General features: G+C 49.1%; 1 protein-coding gene and 1 long non-coding RNA gene across 4 annotated transcripts; one reads left to right on the top strand and one right to left on the bottom strand.

Annotated features, from left to right (window-relative positions):
- Nucleotides 1–21,607, bottom strand: HP1BP3 (heterochromatin protein 1 binding protein 3). Of its 3 annotated transcripts, none has more exons than XM_062012964.1 (14): nucleotides 21,537–21,607; nucleotides 12,619–12,824; nucleotides 12,117–12,219; nucleotides 11,172–11,237; nucleotides 10,490–10,634; nucleotides 10,001–10,160; nucleotides 8,901–9,044; nucleotides 8,272–8,352; nucleotides 6,545–6,699; nucleotides 5,793–5,883; nucleotides 4,954–5,113; nucleotides 2,368–2,479; nucleotides 1,382–1,516; nucleotides 1–403 (listed from the first exon to the last, which is right to left on the bottom strand). In XM_062012964.1, the coding sequence occupies exons 2-14, from the start codon at nucleotides 12,712–12,714 to the stop codon at nucleotides 118–120; spliced, it is 1,734 nt and encodes a 577-aa protein (XP_061868948.1). In that variant the 5' UTR covers nucleotides 12,715–12,824; nucleotides 21,537–21,607; the 3' UTR covers nucleotides 1–117. The 3 variants fall into 3 exon arrangements, with proteins under 3 accessions (XP_061868948.1, XP_061868947.1, XP_061868949.1); XM_062012963.1 differs by lacking the exon at nucleotides 21,537–21,607 and adding an exon at nucleotides 16,492–16,672; XM_062012965.1 differs by lacking the exons at nucleotides 11,172–11,237; nucleotides 21,537–21,607 and adding an exon at nucleotides 16,492–16,667.
- LOC133627445 (uncharacterized) lies at nucleotides 20,781–24,828 on the top strand. The gene is made up of 3 exons (XR_009820200.1): nucleotides 20,781–20,970; nucleotides 24,368–24,448; nucleotides 24,680–24,828. It is a non-coding gene; the product is annotated as an uncharacterized LOC133627445 (long non-coding RNA).
- The last annotated feature ends 3,019 nt before the right edge of the window (nucleotides 24,829–27,847 follow it).

The raw sequence follows: 27,847 nt of genomic DNA, 5'->3' as shown, positions 1-27,847 counted from the left end.
TAAAAATGGAACAAGTGTTTAAGCATCAGAACTAAAATAACAAATGCACGTTGACTTACACAAACCCAGGTGGGTTTGACCATGAGACTTCCCTGACTGTGGAAAGAAAAAGCTCGGTTACTTTTTTGCCCGGAGAGATTTCCTCATGGTGGATTTGCCCTTGGCAGAGGGTTTCACCTCTTTCCTCCCACCAGCTGCTGGTTTCTTGGAAGAGCTGCCACCAGAGGTTTTCTTGATAGATGAAGCTGCTGGTTTGGCTTTCTTAGCAGGGGTTTTAACCTTGGGAGGGGGTTTTGCTTTGCCCCGACGGGCTGCAGGGGTTTTCCTTGGCTTGGGTTTGGACTCTCTTCGTTTCATGGGAGGGGCCCTGCTCCGTGATTTTGGAGGTGGTCTCTTCTGCAGCCTGTCAGAGAGAGAGAGACAGCACAGGCATGTGAGCAGAGGCACAACCACCACCCTGAGCAGAGCTGCTGCCCGAGTCACACAGAGCACGTCTCGGCATCCAGGGACACTTTTGTTGTTGTATCCTGTGCCAGGACAAGGGCTGATGGGATGAAGCTGGAAACCAAACAGTTCCATTCAAACATAAAGCAAAAGTGTTTGAGTGAGGGAGCCCTGGCCCAGGCTGCCCAGGGAGGGTGTGGAGGCTCCTTCCTTGGAGGGCTTCAAACCCCACCTGGACAGGTTCCTGTGTGACCTGATCTAGGTGGGAGCTGCAGGGGGTTGGGCTGGAGGAGCCCTGCAGGACCTTTCCAACCCCACCATGCTGTGATTCTTCCTGCAGGGATATATCCCATTAGCTAAACCCCAGAGAGCAAGATCTCCTCAGGAGGATCTGGCCATTCTGAGCACTCCTCAGTCCCCACAGTGCTCAAACTCACATAAACAGAGAAATCACGACAAGGAATCCACGTCAGCTCTCAGAACAATTAAGAGACCTAAGCAGTGTCTCTGCTCTCTAAATGGGATTGTATCACTTCACCAACAACACTGAAATCCATGTTGTGAGGCAGCTCTTCCACCTGCAAATAAGTAACAGCATCAGGGAGAAGCTTTCCTAAGGAAAGGCTTCATAAATATGGCAAGTCCCAGGTGAAAGATCCCTAAAGCACAAGAGGTGACCTGAGGAGACTAAAGGCAATCCAAAGGATAAATGCAGGCTCTTGTCTCATCTGAGGGGGGAAGAAAGAGGTTAAGCTTCAGATTCTGGACTGGGGGAGATCATGATCTCTGGAGGAAAGCATAATGAGGAACTGCTGCTTCCAACACCTCAGAGCAACAGCCTCGTGGGTAAAGAACAACAGCAGGAGACAAAGCCATGTGCTCCACAAAGCCAGTCACTTCATCTGGAGGAGCCCACTGGTCTCTCATGATGCCATACCTCTTCTTTGGTGGTGGCTCTTCCTCCTCTGACTCTTCCTCTTCAGATTCTTCTTCCTCAGATTCCTCCTCTTCCTCCTCATCAGATTCCTCAGAGTCCTCATCCTGCTGCTTCTCTGGGTAGAGCACATCTGGGCTGCAAGAGGGTTCTTGTCAGAGCATGACTCTGCTAAGGACAGGACTCTGGGGTAACCCTGGCTCCCCCCAGGCACCTCCACCCACCCCCCTGAACCTCTCAGCTCGGAGCCTGACCCACAAACACCCTCCCAGGACCATTTACTATCTGAAACCAATGTTCTTTAGTCTCTGCAATGGCAGAAGAGGTGAGCTGCCAGCCCTGAGCTGCCCATTCTCTGAGTCCCCTTCTCTGAGTCCCCTTCTCTGTTGCTCCCTCTGTGTAAGCACAGGGAGGCAGACCAAAGGACAAGACCAGACTCCAGCAACTCTGACCACAGGCTGAAGCCACACAGGACTTTGCATGGACATGATAAAAGGTGAGGAGCTCTTTTTGGGACACCTGAGTCACCACCTCTGGGCTCCACATGGCCCAGCACAATATCCACTTGCAGCAGGAAAAGAAAAGCTGGTTTAATCTCACAGTAGCTGGTCTAGGTCATCTCCCTTCCTCCCACCTCTCCCCCACAGCAGTGTTTAAAGGCAAACAAGCTGGGTCATACTCGTTAGCATCCCTGGATTTGGAACCACCACCACATTACCTGCTCATGCCAATTTGGTTTAGTCCAGCAACACTCACAGAGCACCTGAGAATCCTGAGCCCAATGCTTTTGTTGCCCTTAAAAGCTTCCCTTACTACTGAAATGGGCTTGATGTCCAGTCCCAGTCAGACACCCAAGTAATGTCATCATCTAGAGTGCCAATGCTGGTTAAACCTTCTCTGTGAATAGGAGGTGGGCCTATGGACTTCAGCACTGCTCTCTGGCTGACCTGCACAACACCTGAACGTTGCTTTACAGCCAAGCTCTTTACCTGGGATAATATGGGAAGCAAAGCTGAAAGGTTCCACTGAAGCCCTTTCCAGAAATCTGCTCCATCCAGCCATTCTTCTCACATTTCTGCAGGGTTCTCTTCAGTAGATGCACTGTGGGGAAAAAATAAACCAGAGAAAGGTTGTGTTACTATCTTTATCCCCTTGTCCAACCTTACTGCCCTCTGAAACCAGAGATGGAGAGTCAGGGCAAAATCTCCTTTGCTCAGGACACCTGCAGGGGAACAAAACCAGCACTGGAGACCCAAACCACCACCACATGCTTCCTTCTGTGCTCAGCAAAGAGCAGCTGCTGCTGTGGGACCCAGCTGGGAAACAGAGTTTGGGAGTTTCAGTATGTCTTTAAAGGGGAATCCTCTCAGTTACTTTTAAAGCAAGACACAAATGCTTGGTCTTAAACACCAACCATGGTCTGAAGCTCTCCAAAGGAAGAAATCAAGACTGGCACAAGTGTTGTCATCCCTATCAAGGGATCCCTCCTTTAGAAATGCATCCAACAGTGCCACATAACTTCTGTCCCAACTCAACCCAAGTCTCAGCTTGCTTCAGCCTGTTCTCCAAAGTGGTTTTGGAATGAAGTCTTTACCCTGTTTTAGCCCTCCTCATGTTCTGAGGTTTATCTGTGGCACATCTCTCCCTGTTCTGTGGTTTGGGGTTGGTTTTCTTTGTTGGGTTCTTTTTCTGAACAGGGAAAATCTTTGGTCTAAAAGTCTCTCAGATGCTCTTTTTATTCCAGCTGCCTGTTCCCTTGTGCAGTGTGTGAGGATTTTAACTGAAACTGTGCAAGTACAAGGGATCTTTGTCTCTGGCAAAGGGCTGAAGTTGTTTAGTCAGCTCAAAAGCATTTTCAGCTTGAATTAGAGGGACCATTTACATATCCAGCTCCCTTCCAACCAAGGGAAAAGCAAGGCCCAGCTTTGAGCCTGTACCAAAGAGAAATGGAAAAGATACCAAGAAACCCTCTGGCTGAGCTGTCACCTGAGTGAGTCCTGTCCCACTGATGCAAAGGTGTTCACTCCAAGCCCTTATCCAACACTCCTGGAATGTGCTTGTCATCAAGAACAAGCATTTCACAGCAACAGAATCACTTGGGACAACATCCCACTTTCACCAGCACACAGGCTACCTCTGCTGAAAGGTTTTACTTTGAAGGGCTTGCAGAGATAACTGAGTTGATTGTAGCCATTAAATTACTAGTGTAGCAATTAGGATAATCATAGATCAAGAGCTCTCTGAAAACCCCAAGCTTTTAACACCAGGAAGCTGTTTTTACTCTGGGAGACACATATCAATAGCAGCACACAGAGGATCTGACTCCAGTTAAGCCCAGTTCTGAGTGTGAGGTATGAAATGGGGATGGGTACAGAGCACTGGCTCAGCAGTGCCTGCCTGTTTTCACAGCTCAACTGATCTCCACACAGAGCAGGGATCATCAACATTCCTTTTATGTAATGGAAAGAGAAAGAAAACACCAGATTGCAAGCTGAAATTTCCTTATCCCACTTGCAAGACTGGAGGCAGGCCTCCAAGGACCAAGGAAACTGCCAGTGGTCCTCAAAGTAAATCATGCAAGGGCTTAGTAAACCTGGAAACTCTTTTTCCTGCCCTTAGGTTAAGCCACACTTGACACCAGTCCCTAATTGGCAGAAGGCCTCAGGCAACTTCTTCAACACACAGCACTTTGAGGGAAGTTGTGCTCCTCTGTCAGTAAGTTCTGCATCAGTCAATCCATCAGCTGTGCTGATGCTGTGCTTCAGCTCCTGGTCAAGGGTGCAGGATCAGCAATCTGCTCTCCAGGCCCACGTCCTGGGGGCTGGCACCAGCACTGTGACACCACAGTAACCAACTGATTCACTTTTAGGTTTGGCTCTAGCAGACACTGCTGCGAGCTCATCCTGCTTCACATGACCTTGGCTCAACAACAGAATCAGGGTTCAGATCAACTAATGAAAACAGCCATCAGAAGATCTACCTGAAAGTCTCAGGTAGGTATTGCTTCTGCTAATGCAACAGCCAAAACAGACACTAGTGTCATTGCTGGGAACAAAGACATGTCAAATCCCTTCCCAAACACAACAGGGTTGGTTTCTCTCCTCACTTGCTTGACCTTTTAAAAAGGTGAGAGACAAAGAAGGACCTCAAACAAATCAGCAAGAGAGGTGCTTGTGAATGATATGTGGTTGTTAAGACTATGCAACTTCTCTAAATAAAAAGCATCTGGCAACTGCATTTATACCAAGCTGCAGCCTTTCGAAACAGAGACAGACAGATGAGTTCATCTTGGTGACTTGAACAAGAAACTACTTAAATGCTGTATTTCCTCTTCCCAGGAATGTGCTATAGACAAGGGAAACACACATGATGGCTCAGAAACCAGCCTTTGTCAGGCTTGAAAGGAACTAATGGGAATGAAAACCACTGAGCATCTCTGCAGCACAAAGAGCCAAGCAGCTGTGGCTTCCCCTGCAAGCTCAACAGAACGGTTTAAAGGTGCTTCACAGACAGATCTGCAGCTGCAGAACCCTCAGTATGTAAAACAGAAGAGTTAAGACAAAGTGGTACCTTACCCTGGAAGTTGGAGTTGGTCCCTGGGTGGTTTTCCAGGATATACTTCTTCAGTGCTGTGGTGGAGCAGGTCTTCGGTTCGTTCATGGCCGCAATAGCAGACAGGATGGCATCTTCCATCAGAGTCCCACCCAGCAGGGGCTTCTCCCCTGATCTCTTCAGCTATTTTCCAAGGAGGAAGAGAAAAGCATCAAGACAACATTCTCCCAAACCAGGTCAGGACAAGCTCCTCTGCACCAGGTGTGTCGGCGCTCCTGCATTAGCACAGATACGTTTGATATTAAAAGTGTGCCCAGGGAATGCTGCTCTCTCAGCTTTAACTGGGAGGACAGGTCTAGACAGTCACCTGCCCTGGAGGGCTTTGGCTTGGTAACACATTGTCCTCAAATACACTGCAAGGATGTGGCAACCCAAGGGCCTATCACTCGGGGAAGGAAAGAGATCACATCTTCCTCCATCCCACAGAACAAATGTACCCAAAGAGGCTTCTGGGGCACAGACATGAGAACAAACTAGAAGATGTTGCAGACATCTGGGGTACCTGCTGTCCTGACAATTAGTGATGGAAAGGAAAGCTTACCCCACCATCTCCCCCACTGTGCTACAGGCAGAGCTGAGGCAGCACGTGGAGCACACTAAGCAAGGAGGGCAGAGGGGTCTGGCTCCACAATTGTAGATCGAGAGGAAAATAAAGAGTCCTACTGCTTCATACTTTGACAGCTCCTGAATGTGACAGGCTGCTGAAGAAAGGTGTACCCAATGAAACTGGTGGGAAGGGCATGTTACAGCCAAGGCTTGTGGTCAGTACAGTCAACAAAGGATGAAGAATTCTGGCTCTGACCTGGAATGTCCCAGACGCTCCCTTCCCCGTGATCTGCTCTAACTGGCCCTTCTCTACAGCTCTCTGCAGGGCATTCTTCAACAGCTGGGGTCTGAAACACAGGAGGATAAAGCTTTACTGACACACACTGACAGCTTCAAAACAACAAACAGAGAAACAATGCTTCATACTGAGTGTGAGCACAGCAGTACTGACAAGTGGCATCTGCCTACCTAGAGACATTTTAAATGGAGATCTGTCAGCAAGTGCTGTTACACGGGAAGAACGACAGATGTTGGTGGAAACTCAACTGCAGCGCTCCCTTGGCGTATCCAGAAGGAGACAAGCTTCACTTGGAAGCATTTACTCATTTGGAGAAGCATATTTGGAGTTGGTGGGCAAGGAGTGAGCTCACAGACACCCCAGGGACCGAGTACAAGCTCCTCTCAGAGGTGATGCCCAGGGTTTTTCTAGATTTGCTTCCTCCCCAAGCCTTGACCCACACTCCACTTAAAGATTAGTGTGGTGTGTGCAGCTAAAGCATCCAGAACCAAACGGGACAAGCTCCCCGAGGAGAGAGGCTTTCACACCCACGCAGCTCCAGGGATCTGGTTTTGGTTAGAGCAGCGCTGGTGTCGGCGTCGGGAACAAAGATCAACGCAGAGCACCACCTGGCTGCCGCCTGCGGAAACGCTGCACTGCACCACGGTGACGTGAGGCAGAGCCACAAGGCTGCGTGGCAGCTGCTGCTCTGCAAGCTCTGCTGCACCTACCTTACGTCTACTTTGAGTTTGGGGTAATACTGAGACACATATTTCTTGATCAGGCTGTAAGATGCTTCCTTGGGCTCACAGAGGCGGGTGAAAGCCAGCGGCAGGATGTCTTCCAGCTTGACTTGCTGTTCTGCAGCCGAAGCTGAAGTGCTTTTCTGAAATACACATTACTTTCACACATCAGTGGGGCCCAAAACTCTGGGCTTTCTTGAACCATCAACATACAGGTGGGTAGAAGAGCTCCTGACCCTGGCCACACTGCTGGAGAGTCAAGTTCTGTAAGGCAGCTCTTTAAATGAACAACTTCAGAAGCTGAGCAGCTAAAGTAAAAAGGAGCAAATTTGGCTGCAATGTTCCTGGGAGGCCGAGGAGAGCCTGACAAACAGGAATTGCTGAGCATTTCAAATCATTTCCTTCTTTTTTGTTCCTCTGCATTTTCCTCTGCTGGCCATCAACGAGACAGGCTAAAAGGTAAAAGCCACCCAAGCCAAGGCCTGTTTACACAGGTCAGACCTTCCCAAAAAGGAACAGCTAAAAACAGGACTGCAGTTTCATCTTCAGATGACAGAATGAGACCTTGACTGAAGCCAACCCTCCCTTCTGAATTTTCCTCCATCCCTCCCACTATGAGGGATGGGGAAAAGAAATAGTTCAGTTCTTTACATAGAAAGACAATGGGCAAATGGGTTGAAGTTGAATGATTCTGATGCCAAAGAGCAGCTTTGCAAATAGTCAAAGGGGTGAGAGTGCTGCTCAGCCAGGCAGCTCAACTCTCAACTGCTCAAAAGCAAGCTCCTGGTTTTGCTGCAACACAGAGAAAGTAACTAGGAACAAAGACACCAATCTGGTGAAGACAAGTGATGTGCCAGCAGTAAGGAGGTGCCTTGCTCAAACTTCTCACAGTGGCAGTGAGCTCTACTTAAAAAGAGGCTACACACACTGCAATTAGTTTCCTTCAGTGCTCTAGCACCAAAGGTCACTGTTTCCTTTGGTTTTGAGGCTTCTGGTCTCCCCAGCAGCCAAGAGATAAGCACCAAGGTATTGCAAGACTCTCTGGGTTCACCCATCTAAGCCACAAAGGGATCAGCAATTCCAGACAAGCATTTGGTAACTGCAGTGTCAGAAATGTGTTTCACACACCCAGGCAGCAGGGAGTGGAGAGCAGCAGTGCTGGAACCACGACCCATTGTGAGGACTAGGCTCAAACCCCCCACCCCCCATCCCACTTTTGCTGCTTCACAACAATATACACCTGACATCACCAGCTTCCAAAAGCCTTATGGTACTTTCTTCTTTCTGCTCTCACAGCTGATGGAAAAATGTTCATCTGACAGTCCTGAAGACTGAAGCCTTCCATTTATCCATGCAACAGATATAACAGAAACAGCAGTAGCATAAAGCTCTCTTACAATACCTGAGAGGCAGCTCTCTCTACCAGGTAAAGACAGAAGAGGAGCTTCATGGTTATTCAGCTTTCTGCCTCTGAACCAAAGCCTAGGGGTTTAATGTAAACATTTTAAAACTAAGATTTTGATTAGTCTACTTAGGTTGTTTTTCTCATACTAGCTTACTGAGTCTGGCTTTGGGTGTTTTAGTTACTGTACTTGGGGAGGAACAGTACAGCAAAAAGGAGAATACTGTTTGGGTCGGGGTTAGGCTGCATTTTGTAAGACATGTGTTTCAGTGCAAGGTTTTTTCAGAGTGTTGTTTAAAAGGATCCACCTTACCTTTCTATCTCTGGCTTTTGGAACAGTTTTTCCTGCATTAGACACCACCACAAAGCTTCCAGAAGCTCCTTTTCCTTTCACCTAGTTCAAAAGAAAGTCCACTTCAGCCTTTAACAAAGTAACTCACAGGAATAACAACTAAGGTATTAAAGAGACCAATTGACATTATTATGCAGATTCTGAACCCACTGGCACCCTGAGGATGGGCTGTTCTGGCACAGGCCTGATTTGAACCCACTGACATGTCACTAAAATCAGACACCATGGGCAGACATTAAGAACACATTCTGCTGCCCTGACCAGGAGACTTTAAAAGATCTGACAGGCACAAATTACAGCAGTGAAAGAAACACTCTGCTGCAGAAGAGTTGTTAAACTCCCTTTGAAGACCCACACTGCTGCAATGCTGTATGACACAACACCAAGAAACGGTCACATATTGCACAAATGCCAACCATGCAGAGTCTCTGACTGACAGAACCATGCTGAAATTCTGCCAGCATGCAACAGAGTAGAGATAGAGGTTAATTAACCTCCATAAGGGGAAAGCTGACTGCTCCAGAGACCCTCCAATGGAGTTTAAGAGCCTCCCATAGACCTCTAGCATTGCTCTGCAAAGCAGTTCTTACCTGTCTAATGATTCCCCTCTCCAGTTCCCTTTTCAAGGCTTGCTTCAGAAGGTAGCCTCTCCTCTCAAGCTCCAGGGAAGGGTACTTGTGGATGATGTATTTGCGGATCGCAACGACCGAGGCGCCGCTCTTCTGGAAGCACGCCTGCAACAGAGGCAAAGCCTGAGCTGAGAGCCCTGCACTGAAAGGAACTGGCCATGGAACTGGAAGAACAGAGACTGAGCTAAGGCATCCAGGCCAGCTTTCTTCCCTTACAGTGACTCAAGAGTATAAAATATGACTAAGAAAACATCTAACTTGTCCTTTCACACAAAAGCAGCATAGCAAGGGCATCTCAGCTACTCCCGTGTTGGTCATGGCACAAGCACTACAAAACACAGACACCCCTTGGCAAACCAACACTGGACAACTGCTTAAGTCATTTGATAATGTCAGCTAATCATTAAGTCAGAACAAGAGGGGTTTTTTTAAGAAGATGAAGGATTGACATCAGTAAACTAGTAAAAAAGCCAAGTTGAAGTTCATATTCTGAAGATCAGGCAGCTGGAAAGGCCATCTTGCAACTAAGGTCCAAGCTCCTCTTTGAAGGCAACACATGTGAACTAAGGCTGAAGGGGAGAGCAGCAGCACTACTACAAAACAGGTTTCTTCTTACAACCAGGAGGGATACAGTAAACCAAGAGCAACACCACTTTGGAATGCTAGTTTACACTATCTCCATCTGTCCTGAATTAGAACAAGCTAATGCTGAGGAAGGCACGTATGAAATAGATGGATTAATCAAGGTAAATCAAGTTAAACATGGCTAGGAGGCACACTGAATTAAAGGATGGCTGCAATCAGGCAGCTTATGTCATCCTAGCTGTTTCTAATAATGTAATCAGGGAGAGAAACAAATTCTAACCAAAGAAATAAGCTCCCATCACCATCATGGACTTGCATTTCAGCTCCGTGGGCTTGCAGGCAGAAGCGTCTTACACAGCAAGTTTCCCAGCACTATCATCTGTCCCATCAGCACACTGAAATTGGGCATTTTAAGTGCACAAATTACTCTGCATTATAATAGATTAACAAAAGAAACATCTTTGTCTCCTGCTTACCCTGATGGCCTCAGTTAAAATAGCATCCATTTTGGGACGGGAGGTGGCAGCCATCTGAGTTTGCTTCTGTGCTCTAGCTAGCTGGCTGGCAGAAAGAGTAGCCCAGGCAGGAATGGTCTTTTTCACCTTCTTCTCCTTTTCCTTAGACTGATCCTTCTCACTTAGGAAAAAATACAAAGCAAGACAAGAGACACTGTAAAACAAGATAACAAACAGAACAAAACCAACAAACCAGCCCGGAACATCTGACACCAAAAATCATTGCAAGTCCATTTTGATGTTTCCATTGGCAGAAAAGAGACTCTGTCCTGATATTCAGCCTCACACATGTTCTAGGAGAGCTTGACTGGTAGCCTCTTCCTCTGAAACAGAAGCACCTTAAGGGACCCATCCTATTTTCCCCATATCTCCCACCATCTCTATCTCTAGAACCTGACTCTCTTCAGTCTCCTATGCCAATGCTTGAACTGAGCACTAAGCAAGCCTTACTCCTTTTTGGTTTCTTCTGAGGACTTTGTTTCCCCTTTCCCTTCATTCTCAGGTTCCTTTGGCTGTTCTGCTTCACTGGATGCAGCAGGCACGGTTTCAGTCTCTTGTTCTTCTCCAACAGATTCCTCAGAGGTGGCTTCTGCATCTAAATCATGTGAAAACTCAAGCAGTTACTGGTAAATCAAGCCTCTAGTCCTCAGGAAGGCCCATAACCCCCCTCCCACCTCCAAAACTTAAGGACAGGCTCCCAAAATTATGTCCCATCAGATAGTTTCTTTAATTTTATCAGATGATTTGAATGTAACTAAAGAAGTGAACAAAACTATTAGTCTAGTGGTTGACAGGGCTGGGACAAAGGCTGGTCTCAATGATCTTAAAGGTCTCTCCCAGCTGAAACAATTCTATCATTCTATGAAAAGAGCTTCAGTCAGGTGCAATCAGCCACCAAATGCCTGAATAACTTCCAACAGCATCATGTAGGATTTCCACAATGAACTAATTACCCCAGACTTCTCCTCTTCACTCCAGAAGTTAATGCAATCATCCCTCATCAGAGGGCCCCTGGTGGGAATCAGTACCATGAAACACTAGCATTCTCCCCTAGGTTAAAGTTGATGTGGTTTTTCAACTCAGAAAGGGGCAAAAACATACATCTCTTCAAGAAACTTGGATAGATACATACAAGCAGCTTTGTTTACGACCAACTTGTCTTCAAACACTGCTGTTTCTGCATCACACACTGTGGCACCTAAAGGATTTTAACCATTCAATCACATCTTTCCAGACTTGGCAGAGATTTAGATTGCACATGCATTTGCAGAAGCACTTGTCTATCAGCAGGATCAAATCAACTTACCAAGCAAAGTCATTCCAGCATATTTAGCTGACAATAGCTCAGAGACTGGGCTGCCTGCTAGATAAGATGCATATAAACTACCATTCCCCACTTTTTGTATAGAGAGATGTCTATCATGACTGCTTCATGTGTTCTGTATCTCTGAGAAGGAGCTTAAACACTCCTGCTACGTTCCTGTGCATAGTTCTCCCAAGTATTTACAATCTGCAGGGTGTTCATAGTTTGTTTTGCAGGTAATTTATGCATTTCTGACACTAAAGAGGACAAAGTCAGTGAAAGCAACCACATGACACTGAAATGACACATTCTGAGAAAGTGAGGTGAAACTGCTAAGACCACACACATCAATATTGGCCTAATATGACACACTGAGGTCAAATCCTTTTGCTCAGGAGAGGAAAAAAATACTTGTTTTTCTCCATTCATCACCTCCACTTTTTAACCTCAAGGCATCTTCCTGTCCTTACTGAGACTTGCCCACTTCTACCTTTATTCTAAAGAATGTGCAAGCTTATAAAGGATTGTATTTAGTTTTATGTCCCTGTCTGGAGTGTCAGTGCTTTGCCATGGGGGTAAAAAGGACAAAACAAATGGGTTCAGATTGAATAGAGTGGCTGCAAAATACAACTTCCCTATAAGCCAGGAAAAGCCTGTGAAAAGAAGCTAATCATTAGTACCACTTTTATCACAGCAGTGAGGGTTGGCTTGTTTATTCCAGGGCTTTCAGAACACAAGCCTATGTTTGGATACACTCTAGAACTATTACTGTACCTGCTTTGACCTCTTCACCTTCAGCAGGTTTGCTTTTGGGAGGAGTTTCCCGGGAAGAAGAATTGACCGAGCGACGGATCGGCATCGTGTCGTCTTCAGCTTTCTGTAAGAAGCACACAAAAGATCAGGCCAGGTCCTGGAAAAGCAGCAGCAAGCTTGTGGGATGGGACTAGAGCCAATCAAAGCAGCGTATCTAGAAATGTTCTGGTCACATTTGGAGGGCTTTTTTCAGGTTCTTTAAAGCATATTAGGAGAGGAGAGGTTTGTGTTTTAGGGTTAGAAAGGAAATAACTTCCATTTCAAATTACATGAGATGAGCATTTTGGACAAATACAACAGCTTGGGGAAAGCAGGGAAGGGGAAGGAGAATGCCTCCAGGGTTTATTAGGCTCCCAGTTGAGTTTCCAAGAAGAAGGGGAGAAAGAGTACCGAGTAACCTTCAGCAGGACTGGAAGCCAAGGACTGATCCAAGGGCAAGCTTGGAGAACGGGCCAGCCCCTACCTCACTTAACTTGTCCGTGTGGATCAGCTGAGCTCCCGTTAAGAGTGGAAGCGCCTTATGATGCACGGGTTCAGCTTCAGACAGATCAGTCGCCATTTAAATTAATGTCTAGCCCCAAGTGCAGGGAACACTGTGGAGCCCCAGGTTTTAACCCCAAGGACTTTTTGTTTTCCTAATGGTTTTCACAGTGCAGTGAGGAGTTCAACCTAAAGTACAGAAAAGATGTGGTGTGAAAATTAACGAAACAAAACCGTCTACGTGCATGTATCTAACAAACTAAAGATTCAAAAGAAAAGAAGGTTAAATGACTTACAGCTTATGACTAACACAACTGACAATCAACAACTTGCATTCAACAAAGATGCTAAAACATATATGCAAACTGGAGTGCAATGGATGGAGCACAAATGGTAAAGGTGTAAGGCAGACCTGCAGCCAGCTCCGTTAAAACATATCTGAAAGAATAAAAAGGCTCTTTAAATTAACAGCAAGCATTAATGGAAAGCAGACATTGCACTGTAGCTGCCTCAAGCAAGGTGTGGAGGGAACTAGTCAGTCAGTGACTTTGGGGGGAAAGCAGGAGCTGACACATTGATCCAGCTTCTAGCAGCTTTAATCTGTTAGGCAGAAAATAGCTAATGCTGGAGACCCACACCATGCCCCTTCCAAACTAAAGCCCATGCAACTGAGAGAAATGAAGGAGTCTTGGACAAAGAAAGTAACCATCATGTGCCTTCTACAGAAAAACTGAAGCTTTACAAACCTCTCCTCCAAACACATGCACAGTCACAGAATGGGCTCTGCTTAGTTTAATCCTCATCAGGTCTCACCTCTCCCTACCATCACACTTCTTACCTGTTTCTCTCACCTAAGGGAAGGTGCTCCACTGTTTCCATTGCAAAACAGAAGGTTTACTTGATCATTTACTTCCTCTTCTCACCACTCCCTTTGAAAATCTCCAAAACAAAGCCTCACCTGCAGCAAGCCAGGACTAGACACATTCTCCTCTGTTTCTATCCAAAGATCAAGCACCAATCTGTCCTTTTCTTTACAGGGAAAGAGACAAGTGCTCCCTTTTTTCTACCTATTCTGGATGTTTTCTTTTGCTCTGATGAGAAAGAATTTACCATAAGCTTTCACTTTCAATAGGTATTTCCCCAGACTGAGAGTCTTCCTCATGAATGGAGACCTGACTTCACTCCTGGCACTCATTTTAAGATGACTCTCACCACAGTTGCAGCCCTTTGCACTGCATTCTGCACTGCAGGGCTGCACGCTCTGTACCACATCAATATCACCTCAATTACTGCATATTCTTGTCTAAAGCTACAGCCCTCTTATTACTCAGCATTGGGAGACTCCTCAATCAATCAGAGAGGTTCTCTCTACCCCAGTTATTTTCCCAGGCAAACACCAACCTCATCTGCAAGGAGCATTTTTGTTAAACCTCCAGGGTGTGGAAGTAGTTTCCATTCAGAAGCTACTGGCAGCAAAGAAAGGAATGTGCATTCCAATGTGATGGTTCCCAAGGACTGGTGATGCAAGAGGCTGCATCATTGTACCTACAAGATCTCCTCCCCAAATAATAAACCAATACATTAAGAAACTAATTCCACTGCCACTGCAGGTAGGTGCAGCACCATGTCAGGTGCACACACCTATGGCACAACTGACCCAGAGACTTCCATTTCAGGAGAACTAGATGCATTGCTAGCCAGCATTTCCACAGTTCATGCTCTAAAGGACATTCATCTAGTTGGCCAGCTTCAAAACACAATGCTTGTGACAGCTCAAGGCAGTTGATGCACTTCTGCAACACCTATGACTTCCCCTTTGCCACACTGAAGAGTCACTGACAAATGACAGCAAACCAGCCCTGTCTCAGAACTGGTCAAAGTGCCAGTTTTCTGAGACAAAACAAGAAAAAGCAAACACACTACATGCCAAAACCAAAACAAATGAGATGAATGAAGCTTTCTTGCAAAATTTCAGGATGGGGAGGGGGGGAAAAGGCCAATGAGAACCTACAAACCACAGCCCAGCACATTTTTGGGGGGGACTATTCTATAGGACCTTCCTCCCTCGAGTGTGGAAAGCTAAAAGGAAAACTAAGCCAGCAGGCTTGGTCTCAGTATCAAATGTCTTTTTTCTAGCAAACATAGCCTGAAGCCCTCTAGAAAAGAAAAACTGACAGCATTTTGAAGGGAGTCCTAAAATAACAAAGTACAGATCCATCCTTGGGGAAATCAGCTGGGGGGGGCTACAGAAGATGCTTTCCCTGGGATGCCCAACATGCACATGTGTGTGACCATGTCACATACACAAACACCACAGTGCTCCCAACTTGGACTTAAAATCCCTCAAGTTGTAAAACAAAACCCAAAACACCTCTTTGTTTAGATCACAATACAAACTACTTGAGTCTTTTTGCTCTCCAGAGTGAACCTTACCAGAGCACAACTCCTACTTCCAGTGCCCACAATACAGGAGAATAATCAGCAGAAATTCAGAGTGATCCACACAGGAGCTTGTTGATTCCCTCTGCATTTCTACATGTGGATCATCTCCTGTTCAAAAGGCCAAAGGTAGCAAAGGGGCAGAATCATCTCCTGTTGATTTCAAAACACCGATGCTCTCTAGAACCACCTTGTGAAAGTGTCACAGTGCAAGGACTGCTCTTGCTTAGTTTGTTTCTCAACACAGAGGGATCAAAAGACTGGACTGCCAACAATCGATGGCTACAAGCTCTTCAGGAGAGACAGAGAGGGAAAGAGAGACAGTGGGATGGCCCTGTATGTTAGGGACTATTCTGAATGTTCAGAACTTAAGTATATTGATGGAGTTGAGAGTGTTTATATCAGGAATAGTGTTGTCAGCAGGAGGGAGGGGATCATTCCCCTGGACTCAGCTTTGGTGAGGCTGCACCTCCAATGTGTCCAGGTTTGGGCCCTTCTCTACAAGAAGGACATGGAGATGCTGGAGAGGATCCAGAGGTGGATACCAAGCCAGGAAAGGATTTGGAGCACAACTCAGATGAGGAAAGGCTGAGGGATCTGGGGCTGTTGAGCCTGGAGAAAAGCAGGCTCAGGGGAGACCTTCTCTCCCTACAACTACCTGAAAGGAAGCTGTGGTGAGGTGGGGGTGGGTCTGTTCTCCCCAGTAACAAGCAATAGAACAAAAGGAAAAGGCCTCAAGTTGCCCCAGGGGAGGTTGAGGCTGGATGTGAGGAATGTCTTTGCTGCCAGGGCTGTCAGGCATTGGAAGGGGCTGCCCAGGGAGCTGCTGGAGGGGTTTCAGAGCAGGGTGGGTGTTGCACTGAGGGCAATGGGCTGGTGGGTGATAGGGATGGGACAGAGGCTGGGCTCCAGGGGCTTAAAGGTCTCTTCCAGATGAAACAATTCTATAATTCTATGACTCTAAGAAAAGTAGTTTTCTGGACTTGCTGTGAAATACCAACTACAAACAGGCATAAATAAAGTTTCTGGAAAAAATAAAGCAAAAGGCTATCAGGTTTTGCAACAGCAATACAAAAAACTCCTCCCCTCCAAATAAAACAGTATATTTATCAAAACACAAGTCACCCAAATCAACTGTTACTTGGACACTCTGTTTCATGTAACAAGACACTAAGACATCTTTAAACCCATACCACAGCTAAGATGATAAGCATCACCCTTAACAACAAACAGTTGCAAAGTCATAACTGTTCTGCAGTTATACAAATGCAGAAATGGGAAGTGGGGAGAGGCCATATCAACTGAGGATGCAGGTTTTCGAGGTGGGTGTTGGGAAACTCTCACGTACACTTAAATCTGACCTGCTGTCTGATAAAAATAATCACATCAGCAACAAAACAGACATCAGGATACCAACCTTTTCAAAACGCTGCATGGAAGTAGGGATGGTACTTCTCACCTAGCTACTCACACTCATTTTCCTCTGGGTCATTGGAGCTTTAGGTTCCCCAGCTATCATGAGCAAGGCATTTCAAAGCCAGTAATCTGGCAAGAAGCTGATGAGCAACATAAAACTCCAAGTTCTGGATTTCTAGATCAGCAGATGGTTGATAGTGTCCAGTCTCCCACCTCAGGAAGTTGCCACTAATGGAAGAACCAGGCAAAAGTACATGTAGCTTTCATCAACTACCATTAAAAAAATGTACCAGTTTCCTTCTGATCTAACAGCTCATCATTAGGAAGAAAAGGAGGCTTCAGGTGAGACACATTTTGGATGATATTTCAAAGGAGTAGTCTCCCCTACCAATATAAAACATACAAGGACATGCTAAAACAAACAGAAAGTTAATTTGATGCATAGTTTGGCTGACTGCTTGAATTTCTGCTGGCCTTAAGATTTCCCAGCTTATCTCTGACTTCAATTTCACCCAAGGGAAAATACTTCAGGATAAAAATCAGGTGTCAAGCAAGGCAAGCCAACTGTCAGGCTGGCGGAAATAACCAAGTCACAAGGGCTCAGGGTAGGGCACACACAGGCTGAGCAGACTGAAAACAAATATGCAATGGAAAAATGAGAAAGTATATCCCATCCTGTGCCCTCAAGGGTGTCCACTTACTGTTACACGACACGTAGTCTGCTGACTGACATGCTCTTAGGCATGACTTGGTATAGGGTACACCACACAGGTGTGGAAATCAGGTCAAAAAAGGGCGAGAAGAAAAGGTTTTGTGGCCTTGCAGATTTGAAGCTGGAGTGTGAAGGGATACAAACACACCAAGCTTACAGGGAACAGAAGCAAGAATCAATCACAGAATGTGAGGGTTGGAAGGGACCTGGAAAGCTCATCCAGTGCAACCCCCCTGCCTGAGCAGCACCACCTAGAGTAGGGCACACAGGAACTCATCCGGGTGAGTTTGAATGTCTCCAGAGAAGAAGACTGATTGTTTATTATCAGAAAAGCTTAAAAAGCAAAGAAACTGATTTTCAAGAACAGGATATTGTTGATGATGGTGTAACTATTTACTGGTTTGTAAAGCAGAGGAGCATTTAAACGTGCTAGAAGCTGCAGGGAAAAAAAGCACAGGAAATGTCAATATTTTCACAAAGCAAAAATGGAGATCCAAACCAAACATGCCTCAAGATTCCCTGCAAGCTGGCCAACTTCTTCAAGACTACAGCCCTCTGAAATCCTCAAAGCCCTTCCCTAAAAACCCAGCTGGGCTAGAAGGTACCTTACCAAACCCCTCAGGATCTGTATTGTCACAGAACAGATCATCCTGCAACCTCTTTGATACGAACTTGTGGTTTACAAAACACTGTCTGTGAAAAGTTCTAGGCTGATGGCATGACACAGCCCACTTCACAAAGATGTTCCAGCTTTTACTGAGCTCCCTTTTGTTTTTGCAGCCTGTTGTTTTGGTTCTGTCACACCAGTAGTATTTAATCATTTAAAAGAGCCTAAAAAAAAGTGCAGAGGAACAAAATATCTTACTAAGCACAGAATATGAGTTAGTCTCCACTTGTAATCCTTATTTGGCAACCTGCTTGGAAATTCCCTCTCATCTCACATCTGGCTATTACTTCACGACTGGCTTTGCCATCCCTTTTGCTGCTATTTAGCAAGTTTTGGGCTAACTTTGCCCTGATCCTTACAGCCACCACATCACCTCCATTCCCTGGGAGATGTCTCCTACTCCTGTGGACTTTTCAATCACCTGCCTCCTGATGAAGGCTGTATTTGCACCTCTCTCGTGGCTGAGTCTCCCAGAGATCTGTTACAGACTGAGTCCCACGCTGCTACAAGCATTGCAATCCATCTTGCTTCAATTAAAGTGGTCCAATACAGAGATCCAAAGGCTCACCGCTTGCCAGGCAACAAATTCTTTGGCTTGACTAGCATTATGGTTTCTATTTCCATCCACTCCTTCCCTGTACCAGCATTAAGGAGGGGAACAACAAATCCCAAGTACATTAGGATTCAGGGATACACAGTGAAAGTCTCCCAACACATTTCACATGACACAGAGACTCAAAGGCAAATTGTTTCTAAGTCTAAAGGTACATCTTTGTTTCACAGTCCCACCAGAGACAGAGTTCAGTGCCTCACTTCTGCAGGGATAGAACACCAAGCTCCACATCATCTCAATCTCAACAGCTGTTCATTAGAACAGAAGTAACAACTCCTCTCTCACCTCCACTTGCTCCTCACCACCAAGAATAGCAGCTCAAGAAAAAAACACTAGAGGTTTCATAGTCTTTCTCCATCACTCTTTGATCTATACAGAAGATCGTTTCTGTGGCCTGGATTATTTTCTTTTCCTATAGCCAGGAGTTTTTCTTCACGTTCCCAAACACACAGCCAGAGCCAAGCAGTGTGCAACTTAAATCATGCCATCACCATACCTAGGAACTCGCCAAAACTTCAGCTAAGGGATTAATACGAAGCAGAATTGCTGCTTGTACAGCTGTCTAATGATAATCCCTCTCTGCACTGATGCTCAGGATCGTGTCAGTGACAAATCTCTGGGTGACAACAGCGCTGGAAGGGTTTTTAGCAAGGATGGTCCTTGATTCAGATGCACTGCCACAAACAGCTAAGGAACTAAACAGCTATGAGAGTGCACTGGGTTCAGCTTTCAGTTTAGCACAAGTTTAGGTCATGCATTTTAAACTACTCTAACATGATTCCTGTGTGTCCTGATCTAGGTGGGACTTGCTTTAGCAGAGGGGTTGGACTGGTTGAGCTCTAAAGGTCCCTTCCAACCCTCAGCATTCTATGAAAATCCACTGACAAAAAGTTTCACAGCCTCAGGTGAACCATCTCAACTCCACGATCTAACAGGATGAATTTTGACAAACTGACACTTGGAGGAAAATTCCAGCTGCTAATATTACACAGCTGGGTACAAATCTTTTTGCAGGCAACACCCTCCTTGCTTTGTTTTAAAAAAACACTATATAAACCCTCCTCCAAGCTGGAACAGAAGAGGTTCCAAAGAGACACAAGGAAGAATTTGTTCCCTGTTGAGGTGAGGGAGCCCTGGCAGGGGCTGCCCAGATGGGCTGTGGAGGCTCCTTCTCTGGAGACATTCCAACCCAGCTGGATGAGTCCCTGTGTGCCCTGCTCTAGGTGGTGCTGCTCTGGCAGGGGGGTTGCACTGGGTGAGCTTTCAATGTCCCTTCCAACTCTTTTCTGTGATCACTCACTGTTCTACAGGACAAAACTATATATGTTAAAAGCTAGGATTTCCTTGCAATCTATACCAAATCTACTCACACCTCACATTAGAGTTCATCAATGTAAAGCATCTCTCACAGAAGTTCAAATCCTCAGAGAACTCTGAGTCACTTGCAAGAAAACACACCAGTTCCCATTGAAAGGGATGGAAATTCAAGAGAAAAAATATATTCTGAAAGCAAAAATAATTCAAACACACAGTCCTCACATGGCAGAGCTTCATGGTGTGACACTGTTTATAAACACAAGTGCTTCTGAACCTTTCCTGACTCAGAGGGCTGCTTGCCAAAGACTAAGACACTAAAAATACTTTTTATGGTAAAAACAAACAAACAAGACACAGGTTTGGAAATCTCAAAATGCTCAAAAGGCCTGATAAGAACTAAGAAGTGTCACCCTGGTTAACCTGGAAATAATTCAGCAGCCAAATAAGATTCCTGAAAGGAGTTAACCTGTGAAACACCACAGATGGGAGCAAACTGTCAGGCCTTGCTACACTTTCAAAGACACAAACACACCCACAACCCCACATTATCTAGACTTCTCCTCTGTGGCACAGGTTAAGCAAGTCACCTGTGATTTGCAGACACTGGGGAGTGTGAAAATAGTTATAATACAGCAGGAATGATTTGTGCTGAGCAGCATTCCCAGTTCGGAGCTATCCTGGGCCACAGTAAACTGTCAGAACCTTCTATCAGCTATGACTTCAGTACACTGCACCTTCTCTCCTTCAGTCTTTGCAAGGTTTTAACCCCAAAACTACACTCCAGAGTGGCAAGAATAACGAACCCCGAATGAAAACCCCTGTGGAACAGTCCCATTGCAGACTGGAATTTAATAGCCTTCTCTACGGAGAAGCATGTGCAATAATGGGAGGAGGGTAATTAACATTCTTTAACCAGGCCGTGACCACCACACGGAGGTCTCAGGGCGGAACTCTGAAGTGACTCGCAGTCTCACAGTTAAACCTGTAACGGCACCGAAAGGGATTGAAGATCTTCCTTTTGGAAGTCTTGGGACAGAGCTTTTCCTCGAGCGGCTGCACCTCTCCAGCCTCTCGTGAAGTGAGTTGGTAGAGGGGAAAAAAAGAAACCAACCCCACAAGAGAGCAACGCAAACGCGGGAAGGCTACCGCGGGAGCCGAGCTACTTCCTAAGGTAACGAACTGCAATCGTTTCCTGTGCCGTAGTCCTACCAGCCCCTTCTGCCGCCGACCTTCCCTAGCAACCTCCGCTGCTGCTGACCAGGTGCCAGCGGAACGCGGGTCTGACGCCCACATCTCCTTTGTGAGGGGCAACGAGGGGCCGGGGGCCCCAAGCTCGGCCGCGGGGCCCGCACCGCCCCGCCACGGAGACACCCGAGGGCCGAGGCCGCCGCCTTGGGCCTGGACGGGAGAGAGCCCGGCGCGGCGCGGGCCTCCTCGGGTACGAGGCGGGGGAGGAAGCAGGCCGCGCAGCCCCCCGCCACAGCGCCCGCTGTCCGCGCGGCGTGTCGCGATTCGTCACGACAGGCCTCCCCCCCCCCGCTCCGCCGGGGCCTGTCAGGGAGGGGGCGCGGCGCCGAGGGGAGTTCCCGGGCCCCTCCGGCTGCCCCGCCAGGCCGCCCCCGCGCCTCACACGCACCACCCCGCGGCCTACCAGGCCCGGTGTGTCCCCGCCTCCCTCACCCCGCCGCGGCACGGCACGGGGGCGGGCGAGCAGCGTGCGTGAGGGGACACACTCACCAGCAAGGCCCGGCGCGTACAAAGCGGCCCCTCTAATGGCGGCGGCGGCGGCGGGGAACCGGCGGGGGGGGGGGGGAGGGGGAACGGGGCAGAGGGGCGGGGGCGGGGCCGCGGGCGGGGCGGGGCCAGAGGGGGCGGGGCCTCGGCGGCGCCAGCCAATGGGAAGCCGCGGGCATTTTTCGAACACCGCCCCCCCACTCTCGTCTCCGCCTCCGCGGCGCGCGCAGGGGGCGGGAGGAGGGTGCGTGCTCGCGCGCATGCGCGGCGCCGCCCCCGGCGGGACGCCACAGACGGCGGGGCCGGGCCCGGCCCTGCGCGCGCGCGCTCTGCCCACGGCCCCGCACTGACGCGATTCCCGCCGCCGCCCGCTGAGGGCGCCGGAGCCGCTGGCACAGCCCCAGCCCCGCCGGGCCCGGCCAGTCCTGTCCCCTCAGCCTCGGCACGGCCCTCAGTCCCACAGGGCCTGGTTGGCTCCGTCCCTCAGCCCCGCAGGGCCCGGCCAGTCCTGTCCCCTCAGCCTCGGCACGGCCCTCAGTCGCACAGGGCCTGGCTGGCTCCGTCCCTCAGCCCCGCAGGGCCCGGCCAGTCCTGTCCCCTCGGTACGGCCCTCAGTCCCACAGTCCTAGTTGGTCCCGGACCGTCCCTCAGCCCCGCCGGGCCCAGCCAGTCCTGTCCTGTCCCTCAGCCTCGGCACGGCCCTCAGTCCCACAGAGCCCGGCTGGCTCCGTCCCTCAGCCCTAGTTGGCTCCGGACTGTCCCTCAGCCCCACAGGGCCCGGCCAGTCCTGTCCCGTCCCTCAGCCCCACAGGGCCCAGCTGGCCCCGTCCCTCAGCCCTAGTTGGTCCTGGACCGTTCCTCAGCCCCGGCTTGTTCTGTCCTTCAGCCCCACAGGGCCCGGCCAGTCCTGTCCTGTCCTGTCCCCTCAGCCTCGGCACGGCCCTCAGTCCCACAGAGCCCGGCTGGCCCCGTCCCTCAGTCCCACAGTGCCCGGCCAGTCCTGTCCTGTCCCTCAGTCCCACAGGGCATGACTGGTCCCATCCCTCAGCCCCGCAGGGCCCAGTGAGTCCTGTCCTGTCTCCCAGCCCCGGCTGGTCCCGTCCCCTCCATCTTCCCCAGCCCATCCTGTCCCTCAGCCCTGGCTGGTCCCATCCTGTTGCTCAGCCCCACTGGCCCCACCCTGGCCCTCCATCCCGGCTGGTCTCGTCCTTCAGCCCCGGCCCTCAGCCCTGGCTGGTCCTGTCCTGGCCCTCAAGGCCCATCTGGTCCCGGCCCGTTCTTCAGCTCCGGGACCCCTTCAGCTGGGACCAGCTCGTCTGTCATGCTCAGCTGGTCTCGCCGTGTCTCTTGGCGCCGTAGGGCACGGCTGGTCCCGTCCTGTCCCTCAGCCCTGCCGTGCCCGTCCCATCCCTCAGCCCCATGGTGCCCATCCTGTCCCGTGCCATCCCTCAGCCCCATGGTGCCCATCCTGTCCCGTGCCATCCCTCAGCCCCATGGTGCCCATCCTGTCCTGTCCCATCCCTCAGCCCCATGGTGCCCGTCCTGTCCCATGCCGTCCCTCAGCCCCGCCATGCCCGTCCTGTCCCGTCCTGTCCCTCAGCCCCATGGTGCCCATCCTGTCCCGTGCCGTCCCTCAGCCCCATGGTGCCCATCCTGTCCTGTCCCATCCCTCAGCCCCATGGTGCCCGTCCTGTCCCATGCCGTCCCTCAGCCCCGCCATGCCCGTCCTGTCCCGTCCCGTCCCTCAGCCCCATGGCGCCTGTCCTGTCCCGTGCTGTCCCTCAGCCCCACTGTGCCCATCCCATCCCTCAGCCCCATGGTGCCCGTCCCATCCCTCAGCCCCATGGTGCCCGTCCTGTCCCGTGCCATCCCTCAGCCCCGCCGTGCCCCTGCAGCTTCCACCCCCCGCCAGAGCCGTGCGGATCCTACGCGCGTTCCAGCTCTGGAGTGTTGTATCTTTGCTCCTCGCCTCTTGCTTGGTCCATCCTGCCGCCGTTTGCTGTTCCTGCCGCGCCTGCCCTTGCTTTGCCTCAGCCTGCCGCTCTCATTAGCTGTGTTAATTGCCTGTCACAGGTAACACTCATTCCACCAGCGATCTGGCTGCAAGCTGGACGTTTTCTGTCAGAACACACAAGTTCCCACTCATGGGAACGATCCCTTTTGCGGGGTTTCCTTCACTTTGCTGTTTCTTTACCCGTGCCTCAGCTGCCCAAGGTGAGGGTTATCACTGACCAAGACCCATGATGGTGTTTCCACCATCGTGGTAATTTCAGGTGTGTGCAGAGTTCCCTGAGGTAATAAACAGAAGCTCTGATCCCTTGAGTTTAAGGTACACCCTCTCAATTCCCTTCCCTGCTTATTCCTATTCTCTTTTCTGCCATGACTACACTTTCTACAAGCTGTCTCCAAAGTTCAGCTGTAGTCTCTTACCCAAGCAGCTTCTCATGCTTTGTTTCCTAAACATAATCCCTACCTGTGTGCTGCCAACCTCTCCTTGTCTCTGTTTCTATGACTTGAAGGTTGTACAGGCACTAATGCCTTTATTTGGGCACTTTTGTCCCACCCGTGGATGGGAAGCCTCCCTGTGAGCGCTTCTACAAAGTGTTTACACCACTCAGAGCACTGTGGATGTGTCCTGTTTGCAATAATGGTCCATCCACTGTTTCTTGTCTAAGCTTTCTCCAACTTTTTTCCTCCTCTTTGATGGCTGCTGCAACAGCACATTACACCCCAGAACATCACCTTTCAAAGCCAAGGTGGTGTGACCGAGGCCTGGCCTCGCTCTGTGTCTTCTCCACGCCAGGTTAACCCTGTGATGTTTTGTTTTCCTGCAGTTCTTTGTCTCCTGCTCCCAACAGCCCTGGAAGTGCCTTAGCCAGATGACTCCACTTTGCTCAACATTCCCATCTTGCCTTGTGAGTGCAAAGCGAGGAAAATGTGTTCTTTGGCCTTTTCCCCCTTTGCAGTGCCTCTCTGGTGGGAGGGGAGGGATTAGGAGGTGGAGGAGAGGGGAACCAGAAGGCATGTGCTCCTTTACTGTCGGCTTATAAGACACCAAGGCAAAGCAGCAGGATCCAAACCTGCTCAGTCTCCTCTGCCCCATTTTTGGGGGCAGGTTTGTGTCATTCTTCTCCCTGTTCCCTCAGTGCTGTGTGTGACAATGACAGAGGAGTGAAGCTGTTGCAACCTACGACCCAGCAGAGGAGGAAGGAGCAGTTCTGGACAAGGAAATGTGTGGCCAGGGAGTCTCCCTGCAGCAAGGAACTGCTGTCAGAGTTGAGCAGAGCACTATCATCAGCAGCATCAAATATATTTAAGAAGAAGTAAGCATTTCAATGCCTTTCCTGCCCTCCCAGGTGCCAGGGCACTGGTAGGATTCCAACTGATTCATGGGTTTATTTCTTTTTCCCTGAAAAGCCATCCAAATTGATGACATCTTTCTGCAGTCCTGGAGCTTTGCTCACAGCTTTGGGTTTGGACTGTACAGTGCAGCTTGTACTTTAAAACAGATCATTTACACCTAGTGCTGTCATTCCCAAGGACGAGCTGTGAAATGCCTGTCAAGAGACTGACCATTTCCACCACACCCAGAGCCATGCCAGGTGCTTTTGTTCTGCCAGAAACACCAACCCTGTTGTGCTTCTGTTTTAAACACATTTTCTCACAGGAGCTGCATTCGAGGGGCTCCTCTTTTCACTTTTACTCTACACCAATTCACATATCCCCCCTTTTGCCACATGTTTTACTGTTAATGCCCTTTTGGAAACTGAATAAGCACTGCTCCTGTGTTGCTTAACAGCTCCCTGCCACACAGGGCACAAACCACAAGATGATTATTACTTTTGTCACTCTGTGCACCTTAAATGCCAAAATCTCCTTTTTTTTCTGACAGGTCTTCATCCCTCTGGCTCAGCAACTGCAGTGTCTTTGGCACCAAATCCTGTTTCATTACAGCCCTGCGGCTCCAAACTTCAGCTCTGACTGTATTTAAGGCCTTGCCTCTGGTGTGGTCACTCTCATGATTTGGTGAGTTGTCTTTTATGTTTTTACCTCAACTCTTGCATGTTATAAAGCCTTTTATGCATTTCTTTTGGCCCACAGTCTTCTTGGCTCAGGGAGAACTGGAGCCTTTTCTCACCTCGTATCTAATCACCAGTGGGCTGGGGAGCTCCAGCCCCTCCCTTCTTCATTCCTGAAGTTTCTCATTCTGCTGCTGCTTCTTCAGCTTTGAAGAAGAAAACAAAGCAAATATTCCCTGAGAAGCTGCTTCTTGTTCTCCCTGAGCAGGTATCTGAGGAGGCTTCTTCTGGTTTGATGGCATCACTTGAGCAGGACCCTTGAAGTCTGCGTTCAGCCGGCGGGTGCCCGTCTGCGAGGGGACAGTTGCTGCTGTTTTCAGCTTGACCCTGTGGAACTGTCACAGCATCAACATTTGATCCCATTTCATTAACGTGGGTCTCTCACTTTCCACTTACAGAGCAGCTCACAAAACTTCCAGGAGCCTTTCACCTGCAGCACACAGCTGTATTCAGTGGTGAGGGACTTCTCTGCCACCAGTCCCACAAATTCTGCTCTTTATGCTCCAGCTGCTTTTGTACTTCTGGGATTTCTTTCTCCCTTTTACATCTCCAGATGGATTTTTACAAGAGGTGATGTCCTTTAACCAGAGTTTTCTGCTTTCCCTTTACCAAAGACACATGTCTAATGATCACCAGAAAACCCTGCAATTCTCTTCCAATTAATACTCACATTTTTTGCAGCATTTCTTGCTCTCAGCCCCACAGTTCCTAGAACTCCACGCAAAAAAAATCACTCCTTTTCTGCTTTCAACTAAAAAATGCACTTTATGGCCACTTTGTGGATTCACAGACATCATCTTTGATCTATCAGCTTCCTAATAACTTGTTCTCTGTCATTTTCCTGGTGTCTCCCTGCACTGTCTCCCAGATGATCTCTGTTGCTGCCCTTACCCTTAAGGATAACCCTTAGGTGTACCTTTCCAAACCATTTCCCAAGGGGTCTGCTGGTTAGCTGCACACTTTCAAACCCAACAACCCACTTTTTATAACTGTTCCTACCAAGTGAATAAAAATCTGCCTAATTGCAGCACAGTTTCCTCTGTTCTGGAGCAAATGTGATAGAAATGCCATTGGAGCGGACCAAATATGGAGCAAGAAAATGCTGTGGACTAGGCAGCCTCCACAGGCTGCTGCTTTTCTAGACACACCCTAATCAGAGAATCATTATGGCTGGAAAAGCCCTTGAAGCTGCTGCAGTGCCAGCCCTGCCCTCACCCTGCCCAGCCCAGCACTGACCCACAGCCTCAGCTCCACAGCTTTGGGATCCCTCCAGGGCTGGGCACTCCCACAGCTCCCTGGGCAGCCTGGCACAGGGCTCACACCCCTCTCAGGGAAACAGTTCTGCCTCAGCTCCAGTCTAAACATCTTCAGCCCATTTCCTCTTGTCCTGTCATTCATGGCTGCGGACCCCCAGCTCCCTGCAGCCTCCTGTCAGGGAGTGTCAGAGTGCTCCTGGCTGCCCTCAGCCTCCTCTTCTTCAGGCTCAACACCCCCATTCCCTCAGCTCCTCCCCAGCCCCTTGTGCTCCAGCCCCTTCCCCAGCTCTGTGCCCAGCTCTGGCCACGCTGCAGCCCCTCAGTGTCCCTGTGGCAGTGAGTGAGGGGCCCAGCACTGACACAGCCCTGGAGCTGCAGCCTGCCCAGGGCCCAGCACAGGGGACAATCCCTGCCCTGCTCCTGCTGCCACCCCACTGCTGAGTCCAGCCAGGCTGCCCTTGGCCTTCTTACCCCCCTGGGCACGCTGCTGGCTCCTGTTCAGCTGCTGTTGACCAACCTCCCCAGGCCCTTTTCCACTGGACAGCTTTCCAGCCCCTCTGCCCCAGCCTGGAGCACTGTCTGGGATTGTTGTGGCCCAAGTTCAGGAACAATAAGGACCTTTGAGCAAGGTCCTCATTGGTCATGAGGCAGATGGGAGACCAGTGGCTGGGAGATGTGATTATGTTTTGTTAGCATTAGGGTAGTGATTTATTTTATCCAAAGCAGGTAAGTGGATGTGACAGCAAGGGGAAGCCAAAGTCCACCACCTCAGCATTTCTCACTGGGACAACACACCTCTCCCAAAGCCATCTCTCCCTACAGGGAACCTCTGGCAGCCAGAATTTGCTGAGTTCCTTCCCTCTCTGAGCCAAATACCCTTTCCAATCAAAACCAGTAACCAGCAGCATGGAGCACACAGAGCCCACTCCCCTGTAGTAACATCAGGAACAAACTCTTGCCTGGGATGCTTTTTGCAGCC

Source organism: Colius striatus, chromosome 21 (assembly GCF_028858725.1).
Source record: "Colius striatus isolate bColStr4 chromosome 21, bColStr4.1.hap1, whole genome shotgun sequence".
NCBI lineage: Eukaryota > Metazoa > Chordata > Aves > Coliiformes > Coliidae > Colius > Colius striatus.
This window is presented reverse-complemented; position numbering and strand designations above follow the sequence as displayed.